This window comes from Falco peregrinus, chromosome W (assembly GCF_023634155.1).
Source record: "Falco peregrinus isolate bFalPer1 chromosome W, bFalPer1.pri, whole genome shotgun sequence".
In the NCBI taxonomy this organism is placed as follows: domain Eukaryota; kingdom Metazoa; phylum Chordata; class Aves; order Falconiformes; family Falconidae; genus Falco; species Falco peregrinus.
Window position 1 is genome coordinate 10925036 of NC_073743.1, and position 19741 is coordinate 10944776.

The 19741-nt window shown below is 36.9% G+C and overlaps 2 protein-coding genes across 5 annotated transcripts in view; one reads left to right on the forward strand and one right to left on the reverse strand.

Moving 5' to 3' along the window:
• LOC129783167 (activated RNA polymerase II transcriptional coactivator p15) lies at window positions 1-18218 on the reverse strand. Of its 4 annotated transcripts, XR_008745139.1 has the most exons (6): window positions 17789-18110; window positions 16288-16360; window positions 14384-14503; window positions 5875-5983; window positions 4174-4277; window positions 1-3444 (listed from the first exon to the last, which is right to left on the reverse strand). XR_008745139.1 is itself a non-coding variant. In XM_055793027.1 (5 exons), exons 2-5 carry the CDS (start codon window positions 16357-16359, stop codon window positions 3365-3367), a joined length of 381 nt encoding a protein of 126 aa, XP_055649002.1. In that variant the 5' UTR covers window position 16360; window positions 18135-18218; the 3' UTR covers window positions 1-3364. The 4 variants fall into 4 exon arrangements, 3 of the variants coding, with proteins under 3 accessions (XP_055649002.1, XP_055649001.1, XP_055649000.1); XM_055793027.1 differs by lacking the exons at window positions 4174-4277; window positions 17789-18110 and adding an exon at window positions 18135-18218; XM_055793026.1 differs by lacking the exon at window positions 4174-4277 and having other exon boundaries at window positions 17795-18104.
• Window positions 16367-19741, forward strand: part of LOC129783157 (uncharacterized) — a 26586-nt gene continuing 23211 nt past the window's right edge. Inside the window, exon 1 of the mRNA XM_055793007.1 lies at window positions 16367-17598. The gene's annotated coding sequence lies outside the window, so the exon portion shown is untranslated. The remainder of the gene's footprint in view (window positions 17599-19741) is intronic.

Here is a 19741-nt window from a genome sequence, read left to right on the forward strand (position 1 = left end):
TCAACAGAAGTCTTGATTTATTTCCAAGTGCTCAAACTGTTATTACACATATGCCATTTAACTACTTTTTATTTGAACATTAAGGTAATTACAGTTGGAGGGCACATATTTCCAGTGGCGCCTCTGCAGTAAATACCACCAGAACAAAACATGAAACATTCCACATGGTTAACAATATGACATTTGAGTTACCAGAATTACAATAATAATTTTTTTTGCTAACAAATCACATTAGTACATAACTGGGGCATTTCCTTTAACAGAAATATCAAACTTAGTACTGTATGCTTAACTTCAATATGAACATCTCTACATAAGAGCAACATTGTACATGACAGTGATTCAGCACACATATGGTGCTTTGGCAGCTCTAACTGATGTATTTTTCCTCCTAAGCTCTAGAATAGGTTTATTTTATAAAACATATTGCTAATACGTCAAGCATAAATATCAACAATCAAATTCATCTTTCTTTTGCCACTTCAATGGGAAAGGGAGCAGTGTTTATCTCACATTACACAGTCTTTTCATACATGCAGTTTTCTTCCATGGACGCTTCTACATGTACCTTGACTACCATTTTGTCCGCAAGAAATTTTTTTTTATAAAAAAAAAATGTTAATTTTCTTTTCAAATTAGAAAGACTACAGCCATAGACAACTACATGACAAATCACTACCAACTATTTATTTCAAAATAACATTAATGTGCCACATTTTTATCACGTAACCAGCACATCAGTCACCCAAGGTGCAATGAATTATCTCGAAATTAAACATGTCCCATTTTGAGTTCATCTGTGAAACTGACTAGTTTATTAGTTACCTTTTTTGTAGGACATTCATGCAGACATTAAGACTGATTCAGGTAAAATATATATTTTATCATTATTACAGGCAGAAATAACTGGCAGACGGAAAATATTTTTAAAAACACAAGCTAAGTAAAATGAAACTGCTAAGTTTTCTCAAGTAATTATCACAAATTCAGCAAGGCTGTTATCTATAAGAGGAACTAATAGTTCTTGTTCAAAGATATGTTAACCATCTCTACCATCAGTTTCCACAAGATAACTAATCACTACATTAAAACTTTTTTCCACTTACTCCCCCAAAATGAATGAATTTAATTCTCCACCTTCCTGAATACAATATATTGTACTCTGATACATAACTGCCATCCAATGACCTACTACCACAGTAATCTAAGTGAGGACAATGTTCCCTTTATTGTGATAACCATGCACTTTAAAAGTAGCTCTTTGAAAGCTGAGGTAAAATGGGTGAAATCTGGTTGCAAATTTTCAGATTTAAAGGAGAAGGAAAAAAAAAACCCCACATACATACTGCAAATTGAAATCAACACCTAGAATTTGTTGATAGTGATCTGAAGCAATTTATTTCATTCACTCATCTGAAAATTTTAGCAGATATGTTTATTCTATTTGGTCCAAATATCTCTACATGCTATTAAGAGTCACTCAAAAAAGAATGTTGTGCCCAAAAATGCAGCTCCTACCACAAAAGATCTCTTCACCCTTTTATTCACCTTCAAGCAGAGTTCTTAAAACCTCATATTTCCTGAGCTATACAAAAACATCTTAATTTTATTTGAAATATGCCAACAATAGATAAGTCAAAGAGCAGGTGGAGGCATTCTGACATAACATTTAAATTAATATATAGTTAATTTGATGAAGTCACCCTTCAATATCCATTTGTATTTAATTATAAACTCTGCAGCACAGGAACAATCTGTATGGCACTTAGCAGAACAGGACTTCCATGCATGTCTGCAACAATCACATTAATATATTCCAAAATTAAACAAATAGTAAATCCTTTATTTAAAATTTAAAAAATACATTAAATTTAACATCAAATGGGAAAGTTACAGCCAAGCCATTAAGCTGTACATTCACTAGTGTCTTGAAATGTCAGTTTTCATGAAGTTGTTTCATCTTTTTTCAATTAACTATATTAAGTCAGAAAATAAACTTCTCCAATTCTGCTAACATACATTTCTTCACTGTAGTTATTATGTATCAGCTAACTTCGATCTTTCATTGTTAACTTCTGTACTGGTGAACCCTTTATCTCTCCAAAGTTCTATTCAATCATCATATTCTCCCTTCTTCATTCCATAGTTTGTGACACCTACCAAACAGCCCTTCAACCAGGGCAGCATCTAGTCTAATAGATCTTCCACTGGACAGAAGCTTGTCTTACCAGAGTAGTACACTGGTAAGAAGCAAAGGTCTCTAGAGTCATGATCCACTATGTACCAGCACTCCATTGTAAGCACAAAGTATTTTCTGTAGATAAAAAGAGTTGTGGACATGTAAGCCACACAAGACAAGCAAACTTAAATGGTTTGGGTAGGCGGTGCAGAAGCATGGTAGACAGATATTTTGGCTGAAGCAATTTTAACCCTGTTTGGCTGTTTAACAGGTGTTACAGCCTAGTTTAAGCACTGTTGTTTACACAATACTCTCTAACGAACAAAAGCCCTACAAAGACAGGTTAACTGTTCTTTTCTATAAGCTAACTAGTCAGTATGTGTTCAAAAATTAATTTAATGCAAAACTTGAAAAAGGTACCTAATAACCACATTTGGAGCTTTTAAATATTACTCTACTCTGAAGTATATGTCTATTACTATAAAAGTTTTTGCATCACATTCTAAAATCTAGGGTCCAAGAATGAAGGCTAATTGTATTTTCTAAGTCAAGCAGATTATAGAAAAATGGGAAGAAATAGCACGTGGCTTGTGTTCAAGTGTTACTGTTTAGCATAACACTTCATGCAAGTAATGCAAAAAGTCTATATACTCAGGACTGTTTACATATGAATAAATATGGTAAATTAGCAAATAGTGTTTAAGATTACCTACAAAAATGTGTTTGACCAGGTATTCACTGTTTGTATCAAGTCTTAAAGCAGAAATCTGCCAGGGTAATACAGTATGAAATAAAAGAAAAAAAATTAAGTGGAGACATTTTAATAAATTGCCTCAGAAAACAAATTCATATTTACAGTTACTAAACTGAAACTAAAAAAAGACTAAAGCTATTGATGGCGTTACTGGCAAAAACCTTCAAAAGGCCCTAAATAATAAGTAAAGCATAGGTATTTATTTAATACCATGAGGTGAAAGCAACACCTTTCTTTTTAGTAAAGTATACACAAATAGCCTCACTTAGAATACACTTTTAATGCACATTAAAAAAAGTATTCATCTTAGAAATAGTTTTGCAATCCAAATATACAATAGCTTGGAAAACAATATTTTAGAAAACAAAAGCCAATGTAAAAAGACCACTTAAAAGAACTAAAATGATAAAGGTTTCTGTATGGCTCTGTATTTACAGTTTTCTTACTGCATCATCAATATCAGAAATCTGTTCCTTCAGCTGGTTCCACTGTTCTGGATTTAAAGAAATACCTGAAATGCATTAAAAAGAAATACTTAGGAAGAGAACTGTAGCGCAGGACCTTGTATAATTACTGTCAAGGCTGGTTTCATACACAAAGTCTATGTCACAACTATTAATATTTAAGCTATCTCAAGTGTAACAACCATCTCAATTACAAAGTTAAAACTACTCATTTGGAACACTTCAGTTTAACTTTAGACCTTAGCTTATCTCTGGACAAGTTAAACTTATTTTCTCAGTAAGTGCAGTATAACAAATTTATTCACAAGCGTTAGGCTAAACACAGGAAGTGAAATACAGCTCTGGCCTTGATAGAAGGCAGCACAAAACAAATGTAGGAAATCAATCTTATTCCTGTTGGCTCCTAAAAGCCATACCTCTGCAGACTGAACTTCAATGCACTTTTAAAGTACCATAATTCTGGGTTTTTTTTTCCCCTCTCCTGTTTCTTAAAGCACTTTGAATAACATATAGTATAAAGTAACATTTTGGAGAGACTATTTCACTCCCTAGCACTCAAACCAACATGGAAGTTATTTTTTCACTTCAAGTTCACTATAGCCTCTAGTGACATTCAAATCAATAATTATTCAGTGCCCCACAACCCATCTCCTCAGTTCTAAATTTGTACTTCCTCAAGTTCAAGCCCAGGTATGCTTCCTTCATGCTTTAGTCTTATCATTCTTCCCCTAAAATCTCTATACCAACTCTATGCAAGTACAGACTCACAGGCCTACCTCTCATACTCTCTTCAGCAAGGCTCTTCTACTATTTACCCCCACTCTCCCCCCTCAGTGATCAGGCTTCCTTCATTGCTTTCGCCCTGTAGGTGGAGCAGGACCTGAAAACAGGTGAAATTTTGAATTCCATTTTTGGGGCTCATGACCTTTTTTTCTTCTATCATCACTGCCTTATCAGAGCATCACTTATCAGAGCAGTGAACAGTCTGCATAGAGCTATTCTAAGCAGTCTTCCACTATTCTTTAGAGGGCAGGTTTCTTTTGAAAACAGGTCAGTCAGGTGTGCTAACCATTATTAGGGGACCAAATGACATCAAGATGCCTCTGAACAACATCTCAGATAAACTGCATGCAGTTTAGACCTGCTGTCAGAAACAATCCAACACAACAATTCTAAACTGTTGGACATTTTTTTTCCTATGTTTTATGACACAATTTCAACTGTTCATAATTATTTTAGGATAGCTAGATAAGGGGCTTATAAGTGCATCAATGGAACATAAGATTCACATACTGTATCAGATTATTATTCATTTTATCCTAATAAAATTCAGATCCTTTTGCCACATTGATAAGCATTTCTATCAGCATCATGTAATCTTTGTCACTTGGCATACCCATCAGGTTTCATTGTAGTTTACCATTCAAACTGCATATACTTTTGATATCCACCTCAAAACACAGCAGTTTGGATGTGTTGCTGCTACTTAAAAAAAGATTGCTTCAACTTTTAATGACTTCAAACCAATACATTTTTCTGTACAGCACCAGTGTACCTGTTCATACAAACCCATTCTCAGTGGTTATTTAAGAGCTGTTGAAAGTGTTTCTCAAAGCTTTCCAAACATTTATTTGCTCCTGGACACACTAGGAGAATGTAACAAACCTCATGCTGGTTCTACATTAAATGTCTTCAGTCTCCATGACAGGAAGTTTAACACTTACCTCTTTCCTTGGCGCAATAGGAAAACTGATTACAAGTAAGTTTTACCAACATAAGCAACATGACATTAAGGAAAGCACTACTACTGCAACTATTCTCACATCCCTATCTTGCGGGTGGCAAAGTTCTGAAAATGGTTTAGTGAAGGCATGCCTTAAAAAAATAGGTATGGGAGCAGCAATTAAAAGGTACAATGGCTTATGCTGTGTTGCACAATACCAGAACTTGACCACTTGAGGCATTTTCACCTGAACTAAGAATCTTGAAATATTTTTTACAAAATTATTCACATTAAACATTTTAATTATTTTAATCTAAAATTTGATAGAAATTGAAGATCATCATTGTTTTAAAGAAATTAACATCTTACTACAAATTAATTACTTAAATATTTTCATTGACTTGAAATAAGAATTCAAACTATAATAAAAGCAAGAAATAGAGTTAAGTTAATGGGAAAATGTACAGTATGTATATAAGTCCCATACCAAATTTGCTTGTATTTCATACTTTGTTTTCCATAAATCATGGGGGATCCATTTAGGAAAACAGACTCAGACCAACAAAACTACTTTGCCTTTTGTTCATAATCTACAGATAAAACTAATCATTTGTCAAAATATCAATTATGAAAAAGGAAAATTATTATTATAAAAAGACCATGTAGCAACAAAGTATAAAAATCTGATACATAAAGTTCTCCAGGAAACTGCAGATGATGTTTTAATACAAAAGAACATGAAGCAGAACAATACCTTTTCTGCCAGGTTTCATTTCACCTTCTTGATCCATCCAATATTCTCTAATATCAATTAAGACTTTCCCTTTAAAGTCACGAACACTGACATACCTCATTTTGCCAATCTGTTAAAACACATATAAAAATTTTTTTAGATATTTTACATATTACAGTATTCACTTTTCTCAGCAGTATCAGACTTGGACATGTGACATTGCACACCACAGCTTATTTTAGACACCAGAGAAACAACTAGATCAAGAGCTTAATCCAGAGTAATCAGTAGATAAATAAGTAATGACAATATAAATGGATGAACAACTTAAAACCAGCTGAGCATTCAATGCAAAAGTGGCTCTCCTAGAATAAACACACCTATATTCTTAACAAGTTTACCTCTTACAAAACCCACTAATTTACTGGGTTTTGAAATAAAATTTTGCCTCTACTATAACCATCTTTGTTAGTAACAGTTAGTAAACAGGGAAGAGGGAACTGTCCTCAAATCCAAATTAGTCCATTCCATATGTACAGAAATCAAATTAGATATTCACATAAGATAAGTACAATTTCTAGAGGGGATTGTTTGGGATTTTTCCCTTCCTCCTTCTCCTTCCCCCTTCCCCCCCCCCCCTTTTTTTTTAACACAGTAAATACAGGTGGAAACAAAAGTAAACCACCAACTGTCTCAAGCCTGCTCCCAAGTCCTCATGGCACTTTACTGCAAGCATGGTTAAGACTATTGTACTGTATCAGATGGGGGGGGGGGGGGGGGGGGGGGGGGGGGGCGGCGCGGCGGTGGCAGACATCCAAATCCTTTAAGTTTACCAGCATATAGCACAGTATGAAATTACTTTGGAATTTTGTAGTTTCACACCACAGTGGCTTAACTGAATTATGAGGGCTTCTTTTTTCTTAAGACAAGGAGGGAAAACAAAGGGGAGGGGAGGAGAAACAACAGGCACATTGACAACTACACATTACACTATATATTTAGGCTTTACCCTGTTTTTCCAAATTTGTTAAAAAACCCTATTAATTCACATAAATTCAAAGTATAATGTGAATTTAAGAATCAGAAATTAAATAATAAAAACACAATTCATGTAAGAAATTCTTAGTATTCTCTATGAACCTTCCGGATACACTTTATAAAGAACGAACACATTATAAAGTAAACAATTTTTAAAATAGAATATTCCTTCCTGATAAAACATTAGTTTTAGTTTTCAATTTCCTTAATTTATGCATCTTGCACTTTTACATAATTTAACAGGGGGCCAAACATCTTACTAGCATTAAGTCTGACCAGAAAGCATGAACTACTCTCCAATCAACTAAAATATTCTACAGACTTAAGTCATAAAAGCTATTATTTCACAAAATATATATAAACAAGCATGCTGTTTGCTTAAGGTAATTTTTCTTCTTATGCAGATCATGCTAAATTAACTCTAATTTTTTTAAAACAATTGAGACATCTTTAGATACTATAAGTCTGAAGCTGTTGTTTTCCTACTTCAAAGCATTCTTTATAAATGAACAAGTTTATAAGACAGTATTTTCAGACTGATTTATTAAATACTTTTACAGTACTACAAATTTAACATTCAAAAATAAGGTATGATGTCACAGTAGCTGAGTTGTTTCAGACTAAATTTGGACTTTAGGCATGGTACCATCAGCACTGCTGGCAAAGGATATCCTAAATAGCCTACACAAACAATTATTGGTTTCACCCTGTAATGCTTCAGTAACTTTTAAGGTCACCTATAAACCAGCTTCAAGTAGTAGTACTCCATAACATCTTTTTTTTTTCCCTCAGGTCTATCAAAGAATATTAGTGCATTGACAAGTAATTCCAGATTTGCTCTAAGAAATAAAATCTGATACAACATAGCAGATTATTGCTGTGAATACAGTAAAAGAGTTCACAATTTGAATATTAAAGATAAAAGACTACACATCTTAATTCAATTACGGTAAGGCAAGGGGCAATAATACAAAGTACACATCATTTAGTCAGTAAGTTTACCTTAAAGGTAAACAGTTCCACATGAAAATGCTGAAATTAAGGTAGGTTTTACACCACTGTCTAAATTTCAGCTGAATGCTCACATTTTATTTTGAATGTTTAGTTGAACTCTATGCAGAACAGTGGCCACTGTTAAAAGCTTTAAATAGGCTTCTAAAGTACAGTTTAAAAGCCTCAACCAAAACATCAATTTACTTAAGTAAATCTACGTTTCTTGAAGTTCAGTTATCTGCAATTCTGGCATCGAGTTGTTTCTAAACAATTTTTGTTCATGCAGCAGCTGATAGTCCTAGAATAATTTCACTGATCTAAGACACCTTTGTATCTCCATAACCACATTAGTGTTCCAAGGGCTGTATTAATTTAAAGCAGGTTAGTTACTGCAGTTCAACCTTCACAGACAAGTTCATATGCTTTTTATTAAATATCACAGCTCCTTAAATATACTATTCTATTGAATTAAATCAGAATACATTAAAAACATTATTTCTAGGTTTCCATTTCTTAGAATAAGATGCACTGAACTGAACCTAGGTTTCTTTCACAGCTATGCAACTGACTTCCTGTATGAGTTTCAGCAACCATCATCCTCACCAATTTTCCTCCGATTTCCATTTTGCCTTGATTAAACTGTATACGCGATGTGGAAGTAGAAACAGCAAAAAAAGCATCCTTCTTAGCTGATAACTATATGTATATCATTAGAAGAAGCACAATAAGCTAATACAAACTCCTAGAATAGAGTCCTGTTGACAGCTGAGATCTGCAACACAGCAAATTAATTCTGAAACTTAGATGATCAGCGATGCATTTCACAGTCAATCACCTTCCAGAGCATCACAAACATTTATCTGCTTTCAGGAGCCTATAATCAGTAAAGACATTACAATGGGAAACTGAAGAACTTCTTTCTCACAAGTCAAAAAAGCAAATTCGACCCAAACAAAAAAAAAAAAAAGGTGGATGACAACACAACAGGGGACACAGGACACACACAGCAACCGGCAAACTATTTTTCAAGTATAGTTTCTCTGAAATGCCTGATCACATCATGTGGTTCCACTCTGAATAGTCATTAATACCATACTCTGACAGCATAAACAAACCTTAGCCAAATCAGGCATAGGTAGATGACAAGATTTGTCAAACTAACCAAATCAAATGATACAGAACTCACATTGGCTGAAAGCCAGACGGCAATCTAATGTATCAACACTAAACCCTTCCACATTAACATGAATAATGCTTGTCCTTAGGGCCTCTAGTAATACATCACAAACGGGAGTAAGAAATTCCTGCACCCCAACTGTGTCCAAATCCTTTAATAAATTATAAAGAATACTAGGCTACCTATAAAACCTAAAAGAGCCAAGACATGTAAATAAATAAAATACACTGTCTCTTATACTGAATTCCCTCCAACTTAGAATTATTCTATTCTTCATAGTTAGTTTCAAGAATACCTTGAACACCAGCATTATTTTCAAACAAAAATAATAAAACATAGATGTGGATAACTGGCTAGCTGAAAAGGGTCACATAGACATAGTCCAGCTGGCTGGACAAAAATGCACATCGCTCTCAGCTTATCTGAAGTAAAGCAAAATACACTGTCTTTGGCTGTCCTTGTTACACAATAACAGGAAGATTTCGGTGGGAAAAGAATGTTGCAGGTGGGAACAGATAACTACAGAAGAGAAACTAGGGGCGGGCTTGGTATTTAGGCAACTAACCAATAATGAGCTTAACTTTTGTAATATGTATGAGCTAATTATAAGAAGGCATAAAAGGTGACTGTAAGAGACAATAAACGAAGTCTGCTGATCACTCATATTGAGTGACTGTGTCTTCCCTCCGTCGCGACAAATGGCGCCCGAACAGGGACCCTAGAGAGGGCTGAACCTGCGAGCCACGGTTCGACGGAGATTCGGGGTACCGGTCCTGAAAGCAGCGCAGGAGGCGGAAGGGCACAGTCCCCGCGCCCGGGAGCACCTACAGAGGGTCCCGCCGGCCACGCGTCGCCGAAGTCTCGCAAAGGCTGCAACAGCGCTGACGAAGATACGGAGAGACAAGCGACGTACGATTCGCTCATATGCTTTTTAGAAAAGCTGAGCGTTCAGGACATAGATTGTAAAAAGGAATTCCTCGGGTTATTAGCGTATGGGATAGCGTCCGTGACCCCCGCGGCAACGCGAGCGGCGGCGCGCGGCCCGGCAGGCCCCTTCCTGGCCGCGGTTTCTCTCCAAGGCGGCACCATCCCCCCCCCCCTCCGATCGGCGCCATGGCGATGCAAGCGGCCAAGCGAGCTGACATCCGGCTGCCCCCAGAGGTCAGTCGGACCCTTTATATTCGGAACCTGCCGTATAAAATCACAGCGGAGGAAATGTATGATATGTTTGGGAAATACGGACCTAGTCGACAAATCAGAGTTGGAAACACTCCTGAAACAAGAGGAACAGCTTAAGCTTCTCAAGGAAAAATACGGAATTGATTACAAACCCACCAAAAAAAGTGCTTCAGATGTCCCCTACAAGAAATGGGTTTCTGCCTTGAACTAGCAAACATCTCTGTGTTTAACGAGAAGCCTTTTTGCCTTGATGGAGATAATTCTGTATTCTGTATTTATGCTGTATTCTGAATGTGGAAATTGGTTGGGACTAGGAGGCTGCCTTAAAGGCATTTTGCAAACAGGATTATTATTTTTGATCATTATTGTAATAATAGTTTTTTGATCAAAACCAGCCAAAATTACTTGTAAGCATTAGGCATATCTGAAGAGAATGCCTTTATTTGAATCAGCAGTTAAGGTGTAGTTTAGTCTGATGCTGTGGTTTTATCTGCTTCTGGTGAATTTTTGAAGTGATGAAATCAGAGATACAAGGTATACTAAGAGTTATGAGGTAATAAGGTAATAACCTAAGTAAGGGTGCTGTCTTTTATATCTACAAGTGCAACATGCTTTTATGTAGCAGAGAGAAACTTTGACAATAATGTTGCTTGAGCGAGATGTGCATGTGACAACTTGGGAAAAGGGATATCACAACTGGAGTGCAACAGTGTTTCTACGTCTGGCAGAGTGAAATCTTTCAAGACCTGAGTTTAGACAGTCTAAAATAAATTGTTAGTATTCAGAAAACCCATCTTAGGCCTCTTTTGCTTACACAGTGTTATGGAAGTCAACTGCTATTGTAGAGAATTAATGATTTTTAATACATATTAACAAATACTACTATTTTACCTTGAGGCAGTTGAGCGAGAAATACTCACGTGTAGCATTTGAGGGAATGTCAGCATAAATCGCACTTACAGTAAGACTGCATTTTTAATTACTGTACTCGTTAAGATTCGATGATGCCATAAGGCTAAGGCCTTTTATCACAGATTGGTTCTGAACTAAAAGGTGTGTGCACATGTAGATATGCACATTTGTGTTATTTTCCTTAATTGGCTACAAAATAATATAATTAGGTTGGGGACTAGATCTTGGGAATTTGTCTATTATACTTCTGTTTGCTAAGGAACGTGCATAACACACAGCACCCATGTAGGCTTGGCTTGTGGCACAGTTGTCAAATTTAGCATAGACATTCAGACAGATAAGCAACGTACTCTTCTTGTGTGTATCACCTACAAGCCATTATGGCTTAGTGTGTAAATCTGTATGTAACTATTGAAAAATCCCCTTATGAATGTATATAGCTTAGAACTAATTTTTCCCCTTTGTTAATTCTTTGATATCAATGAGGTATTCTTCAGAAAATGTATGGACTGGTTGGTTGCATAAGGGCAGTTGTTATTTGGACAGAAAATTGTTAATGGTCAGGGATTTTCCACTAAAATATTTGCAAATATTCCTAGTCAAACATCAGTTTGGTTTCTTTTTGGGTTTTGAGCTTGCATTAGTCCAGGTTCAGAACTTTAAAATTACCTTTGAATTTTTTAAACTTTGTATATCACTGGAACAGAAAGAGCATCTATATTAAAGCTTCAAGCTAACTTTATTTTTCAAGTATTTCTGGAATTATACTTCTGAACTGAGATTTTATAAGTTGGCTGTGTATTTTCCTGTGTTAAAACGCTGTTATTGAAAATGGTCAACCAGGCCTATGTCGCCCAAAATAAAAACGGGGGAATTGTGGATAACTGGCTAGCTGAAAAAGGTCTCATAGACATAGTCCAGCTGGCTGGACAAAAATGCACATCGCTCTCAGCTTATCTGAAGTAAAGCAAAATACACTGTCTTTGGCTGTCCTTGTTACACAATAACAGGAAGATTTCGGTGGGAAAAGAATGTTGCAGGTGGGAACAGATAACTACAGAAGAGAAACTAGGGGCGGGCTTGGTATTTAGGCAACTAACCAATAATGAGCTTAACTTTTGTAATATGTATGAGCTAATTATAAGAAGGCATAAAAGGTGACTGTAAGAGACAATAAACGAAGTCTGCTGATCACTCATATTGAGTGACTGTGTCTTCCCTCCGTCGCAACACATAGATCTTTATGGAAGTGCTAAATCTTCTGAACGCAGTAGTCACAATGAGCTCAATACTAAGGGAAGTTGTATATTTTAAGAACACAGCCCAAAGGTGTATTAACAGAAAACCACTAAGTTTCACATCATTTGCTGCTACTTCCACATACAGCATGGATGCTACAAAACTTCTGACTATACTATGAATGCTTTACAGCCTGATTTCCATCAACTGAAGCCACTTTAAGGTTGTACTGCAAAGTCACTTGCACAAAGATCATTTTACTACCATGGGGAAGCAGAAAGGAAAGTTTCTAGTATTACCAATAGTCCTAGATCAAACAAAACCATACCCAAAAAATTATGCAACTAGATCTTCTAGCATGCTCCTGGGGGGGGTGGGGGGTGGGGTGGGAAGAAAGGAAGTATCCTCAGACCTACAGTGCTATTTCTACACTGAAACAGTTGCATTTTAGTTAACGCACATAAGCTGATGTACCATAAAAAAACCCACAATGCTTCACATAACACAACGAGCAATCTAAAAGACTTATTGTTGAGTAACTAAAAGGCAGGCAGAAACTAAGGAACACTGATTGTTTAGGTCAAGGTGATATTGAAACATTTTTCTGTATTATACTCAACACTGGAAGAATCCTGCTCTTATCAGACTAATGAGCCCTCCGCTGTCTGTTTTTAGTAACTTTTTATTATCTTCAGTCAAAAAGGTTGAAAGAAAACAGAGCACACAAATACTTTTGCTTTTATTTGAGAGGGTGGTTGGTTTTTAGCTTGCTTTCTTTCATTGGAAGAACATTAAAAGTTTTAACCATTTTCCCTAAGGCTGGAATTTCTGAACCTATTACAAACATAGCATAAAGCCTGTATGTTGTTTTTGAGTTCTAACTGCAGTTCACCTCATTAGATGTAGAAGATACTATCTCATTTTCCCTGCATGAATCAAAGCATGCCCCAACAGAACTAAAAATATTATATTATTCCTTCAATGGGAAATCCAGGCATTGATACCTAGTGTCTTAAACTGAAGCTGTCTCTCCAACTATACATGAACGGGAAAGAAGAAATTGATACTGTAATACAGGACAGTTATTTTTAATGTATCAGTTAAGCAGGTCTTCATTTTTTTGCACAGCTACAACCCAAAAACATTTCTTATGCTTTACTCTGTGTTGGGACCATCTTATTAGGCATCTCTCCCATACCCTCTTCTCAAACTTAAGAATCCAAGTCTCTAAGAATTTAAATTCCTTTCCTATCTCCTGCCCCTTTCAAGCCAGCTAGTCACAGATATTTAATAAGTCATGATCCACACCCCTAAAACAGGTAATGCTGAGCTACGCATATTCTTGCGCAGCTTTCAGCAGACATTGTTACTGCCTCAGCTAACCCCAGGAATTCCAATATCCTGAATTCATAAATGCTTCTTGCTACTGAAAAATGTACATTCATCCCATCTTAAAAATAAGGACAACATAAAAAATAACAATCTTTTTTGGATGTTCAGCGAGAAAAATTTGCATCATAAAAGAACAAGCAAAATTTATTCCAAGAGAACATCTTGTAAGACAGAAGCCAAGTTGCCCTTGACCTAGTTAAACAGGAATGAAGATTCCATGCTTTGGTTTCCAAGATCCTTTCTTTCAAGGGGCCTGATTAAAAAAACATTTCCATGTAGAGACCATCCTGATGTAATATTTACAGTATATTCATGGCAAGTGCTGTATTTACAAACAAAATGACTAACCAGAGAGTTACCATGGGCAAAGACATGAGGGTTAGGATAAACTGTCACAACTCAGATTCTTTTATTCTACTGAAACCTGACAACACTTTTTCTGAGCATCTCATCTGCATGCTAGCATCATAATCCCCTTTGGCCAAGGCTTCAGGAAACCAAGCACTATGCTATCAAGATATTCAGATAGCCACATAAAATTTATACTGAATATGATGTAAATTGTTACCTTAACTAGGCTCTAAGAGTCATCAATTTTACCTGAAACATATTCTCATCTCTGTTATTGCTTTGCTTAGAAGAAGCTGCACCTTTTGAACTTTCACCAGTCTTTTGTTTCTTTACAGGCTTTTCTGGAGCTGCTTGCTTTTTCCGCTTTGCCTTGGAACGAGAATTAAAAAAAAAAAAAAAAAAAAAAAAAAAAGAGAGAAATACATGAACCACAAATCATTTTATAAATTCCAAAAAAGTTTATGTTAGAGGTCACAAACTACTACTACACAATACACATTATCACCTTCCTTCTGTGAAGGCAGGAATCCAATACTGTATATTTAGACTAAATTTTTTTTTAAAAAAATATCTTCAAATGAGCCTATTTCTGTTCCCAGTGAGGTTTGCCATAACATTTTGGCTTTAAAAAGAATTATATCAAAATACACTTCAAAAAGCCTATTCTTTTTACGCAGTAATATTATCAATGTGGCTCAGTAGTTTTAATTAAAACTTTAAAGTCGGATGGAAGTTTCACCTTCCTTTCCACTGAGTGCAATGAAAAATGCAGGACAGCCAACAACACTTCTAAAAAAAGAAAAAAAAATAGGTGAGAGAGTCATAATGAAGAAAGGATATGGAAATAAAATCCAACAGGAGCTTGGCTTTTTGTGTTTGTTTGTTGTTTTGGGTTTTTTTTTAAATTGGAGTCCAATCTCTGTCGATAGCATGATAAATTAAATGCGTTTTTAAAGCATTCAGATAATATCACCTGTAAATCAATTACTTTGCTAGCAGATGCTACAAAGTTACATTTCTACTAATGATTATATAGTAATCATGCCCACCCTAAGGAAGGAGTAATACAAAGATACTAAAAATTAGTTTCACCTGCTAGAATCATATTGTAGATAACCTCTTTTAAAGACAAACAGTTCCAACAAATATAGGAGGTTGTCATAGAAAAAGAAAAAAACCCAAAAAACCCAAAACCAAACAAACAACCTTACTGCCCACTGAAGCAGACTGTTAAGACTATGTCTTTTTAGGAATATGTTTCCCTAACAACAACAAAAAAATAACCACCTGGCCATTTTCTCTTGTATTAAGATTTGACAAAACACATAATTTAAGTGCAACCACATCACATTTGAACCAATTCAGTGAAGCAGACCAAGTTTCTTTGCATCCTGCACTAGAAGACCTGATTGTCTGCATTACCCCCTAGCATTTCTGAAAAAGTAAGTTCACTGATGTATTCAATTTTTGTTTGTAACTACTGGTACATCTATACAAACTTATAAATTAAATAGCTATTAAAAATATGTAACACTAAATTTACGCATTTTAAACAGTCAACGTTAAAATTATCAACTCTAAGACATTCCAGTTGGCTCAGCTTTTAAGTGAGAAACTATCAGATAATATTACAGTAAACGTAAGAATCTGAAACAGAACAAGACATGTGAACAAGATAAGCAAGTGGCACGTGGATGACAGGGCAAGCAGAGGTTTTTGTTTTGTACTTGCAAGTAATCCAGATACCAAAATGAAGGGGAGCAGGGGAGTGTCCTCAAAATTAATCCAAATTCTTGCCACCAGAGGCAGCTTATACAGAAGCCTTGTATCACTTGCCACAAAGCAGCAAAGAATTCCAGGAAGCTTGTGGCTACATACAAAAAAATCCTGAAGCAAGCATAATACAAATAAAGAAAAAGTTTACTGCAAAGCAAAAAGCATCCACCCCAAACCCTAATCTTGGGGGGGGGGGGGGGGGGGTTGTTGAATTTTGTTGTTGTTTTGGGATTAGAAGGGCAGTTTGGGGATTTAAGTGTCTAATAAATCATACAGAATGACATGGATTTTGTGACATAATGCTCATCTAATTCCTCTAGCACCAGCCTGAAATATAAGAGTTAATACAGTAGTTATAAACTGCATATAATGTTCACCTTTTTGTCAACTTCACTATCTGAGTCACTAGCAGATGAGCTTGAAGACACAAGTTCCTTTGACTTAGGCATTCTAGGAAGAGAAAAATAACATGAGAACACTATACAATGAATATGTCCCGTTACGGCTAGAAAGCCATCTCCAAACCTGTTTGTAGAGGCTCATCTTATTCAAGATGCTCCTGAAGAACTTTCCTGCCTTTTCATATAAGCTTTAATACACATTGCAGATGCGATCTCAAACACTCTTCCCTCATGTCTCTTCCCCTTTTTGTTGCAACTGCTTTAAATATAGTTGTTTAGATTCTGAACTGTTTACTACAAAGGGACAAATTTTCACCAGTTTCATATACCCCCAAGTATAATAGAAACTATAATGTAAAAAATATAATACTGTCCTCCAGTTGAATTCTCAATATTACATCCATAAATATAAACAATTAAGGCCCCAGCATTACCTATATTCTCACATGGGTATTTCACCTAGTTGAATTTGCAAGCAACAGCTGCATAATCGTCATACACGAAGCTAAAGTTGCCATCAATAATAGAAAAGTCTTTAAAAACATCTTAGTTGCAGTGAACTACAGTACTGCAATTAATATTTCCACTGCAGCTTTACTACATCAGCTACTAGAGTCTCTTAATTTGCCTGGCAAGCAGACATTCAACTTTCCTTGAATGCATGCTGCCAGGTGTGCTTCTACATCTCACTAGTATGCAAACACGTGGTTAAATATAGCAGTTGAACATCTTGCCTGCTACTAGAATCTCTTTGTAACAAATAAATAGCTCATTTGTTCTTTCAGAATAAAAATAAGCATCATCGGAATAAACTATATTTAAAAACCCTACATCTAGGAAAGGCTTATAAAAGATTAAAGCAGTACATCTCAGGAAAGGAAAAGGAATAATTGTTTTTTAAACTGGCAATGAAACCACGTGCAAAAGAAAGAATGGAGTCTGAAAAATGCTAATGGATCAATGTGGTTCCAAAGCAGGGCCAACTCTGTAGTAATAGTTCGGAGCACAACGATAGAAGCTGTAGCGCTGAAAATGAAACAGGGTATGGAAAACACACATAAGCCACTCTACACCAATATTAGGGAGTAACAATATAGAGGAGGGTGGGGGCGGAAACTGGAGGAAAAAGAAATAGGAAGTGGTGCATGCCCCTTGGGAGAGGCTGGCAGGCAGAGCCTGAGGAGACACCGCAGTACTGGGGAAATCGAAGGTGAAACGAGACGGGCCAAGCTAAGACGATGGAAAAGAAGATGAGAAATACAAGCGAATACAAGCTAAAAACACCAGGTAGGCGAATCCCAGCCGCCCTTTTCCTCCCCTCTTCCTCTTTTCTACGGTTTGTGTTACCCCCTAGTGAAAAGGAGCAAGGGCCCGATGGGGGAGGGGGGAGCCAAGGACGCCCAGGTCCTCTCAGGGCAGGGCGACAGCAAGAGGGGAGCAGTTTACCGGCAGCGAAGGAGAGGAAAAAAAGCCACACACACACACAAAAGGATCGGGGGTCATCAGCGGGCAGGGTCAGATCCCGGGGGGGAATGGAGCCGACCCGGGCGGTTCCCCACCGCCATTTTCTCCCTCATTGAAATCCTCTTTGCTCCCCCAACATGGCAGCAGCTCCTCTTCCCGCCCCAGGCCCGCTCCACAACGGGGCGTTCCTCCCGCAGGGGACTACAGATGCTCAAAGAAAAGGTGAAGACTCGCCACACAGTTACGCAGCGCACTTCTGTGTCAGGCCGGAAGGTACCGAACCCCCGACAGTCAGAGGTGAGAGATGGAGAAAACAGCAGTAACCCCCACCAAACACGAAGAGAGATACCAATACTCACATCCTACTCCGCACACAGCTTCTCTATACCACGAGACAAACAGAAGTGATGCATCACACAATCCCCGCCCTTGACCTGTACCACGTGGAACGAGGCGGGGGAAGTGTTTAAAGGAGACTCGTCCCTTTGTTACTCGTTCCTACCTCCCACGCTTAGACTGGGGCAGTAGCAAAAAAAAAAACCCACACCAAAAACAACCAACAACAAAAACAACACCACAAAACCCCCACCAACCCAAAATATGTCTTTCATGGGGTTAGTCACCGTATCCATCGCTTCGCACCAATCGAGGGAGGCCTGTGAGGCTGACAGCAGGGCCCTGCCCGCAGCCCAACCAGAGGCCAGACGCTGCTGGGGCTGCAGCTCCACGGAGTGTTATGTGGGGAGGGGGCTTTGTTAGTAGGGGGCTCCCAGTGCTCGAGGGTGAATCTTTTAGTATGCTAATTAGGATAGTTCATACATAGTTTAAGTAATTTTTTTGTCTCATTAACCCTTTGGTTTCTCCTTGAGTTTATCTTGTTATGCCCCAGCTTGACATATTTATGGGTTTTATTCCTTCTTCATAAGACCATGTTTTATTAACTATTTCTAACATCCTAGGTTTTTCAAATTCTTTCTTGTTTTTCATTATAGGTATTTACATATTTTGTCTAAATTTCAAGTTAAATAAACTGGCCTTCTATTAACCACATATCTGTGAGCCAGTCAACTACAATTCCCCCTTCTGAGACTACCTAAGAATGCTTTTCTTTAGATAAGTCTCACCTTATCTCCTGATTGCATTATCAACTTTGAAGAACATCTACAGATACATTGGATCAATACATAAATGCATACGGACACTAACAGTCCAATTATTCATGTGTTTAACAGCGTTTTTAATTTATGTGGTTAAATCAGGGAACCAAGATGTTAACCATTTCGATGTTTCTTCACATCCTAAAGAGGTATTATCCTTTTGAATTTCATGTAAAATTTTAGTTTGTTTCCATATTTCATTCAAATCGGTAGAAATGCGTCCACTTTGATCCACATATACACAACAACCGGTATTAGTGCAGTACACACTCCCCCTTGTGAAGCCAAAAGCATATCTAAAGCCATTCTATCTTAAATTGCAATGTCAGCTAATTGTCTAACTTCCTGTTGTAAAGCCCCAGTGGCATCAGCAGTTTCATTCCTGATTTTTTCTATACATGTGTTACGGAAAGGTTAAGATTTAATCTTAAGAAGTAGTCATGCATTCTAGGTTCAAACAGTTAGTATACCTTGATCGTTTGAAACTAATCTTTGTATGCTTATAAGCAATAAATTTAGGCTCTAACAAAAAGGTAGCCCTGGAAGATGAAGGAAAACTGGCCCAAGGCCAGTGATTCCAGGCCAAGAAAGAGTAAGAGACTGAGATGACCTGATTTAAGACCGTATATGGGGACTACAAAGGAGAACTCTAGCCAACTGAATAGAGGAGTGGGCAAATTTTCAGGCCGTTGAGACCACTGTAGACCCCCTGTCCTGGTTTTGGCTGGCATGGAGCTAACTTTCTTCTTAGTAGCTGGTGCAGTGCTATGTTTTGGCTATGATGTGAGAACAACCTTGATAATGCACTG

Bases quoted from the DNA above. Each gene is read 5' to 3' on its own strand.
- LOC129783167 (XM_055793025.1), bottom strand. From the start codon at position 17,814: ATGACCCCCGATCCTTTTGTGTGTGT. The intron at 16,361-17,788 runs GTGTGGCTTTTT...TTCTCTTCCTAG, and splicing joins CCCGATCCTTTTGTGTGTGT to AATGCCTAAGTCAAAGGAAC. The intron at 3,445-5,874 runs GTATTGTTCTGC...AATGCATTTCAG, and splicing joins AATGAAACCTGGCAGAAAAG to GTATTTCTTTAAATCCAGAA.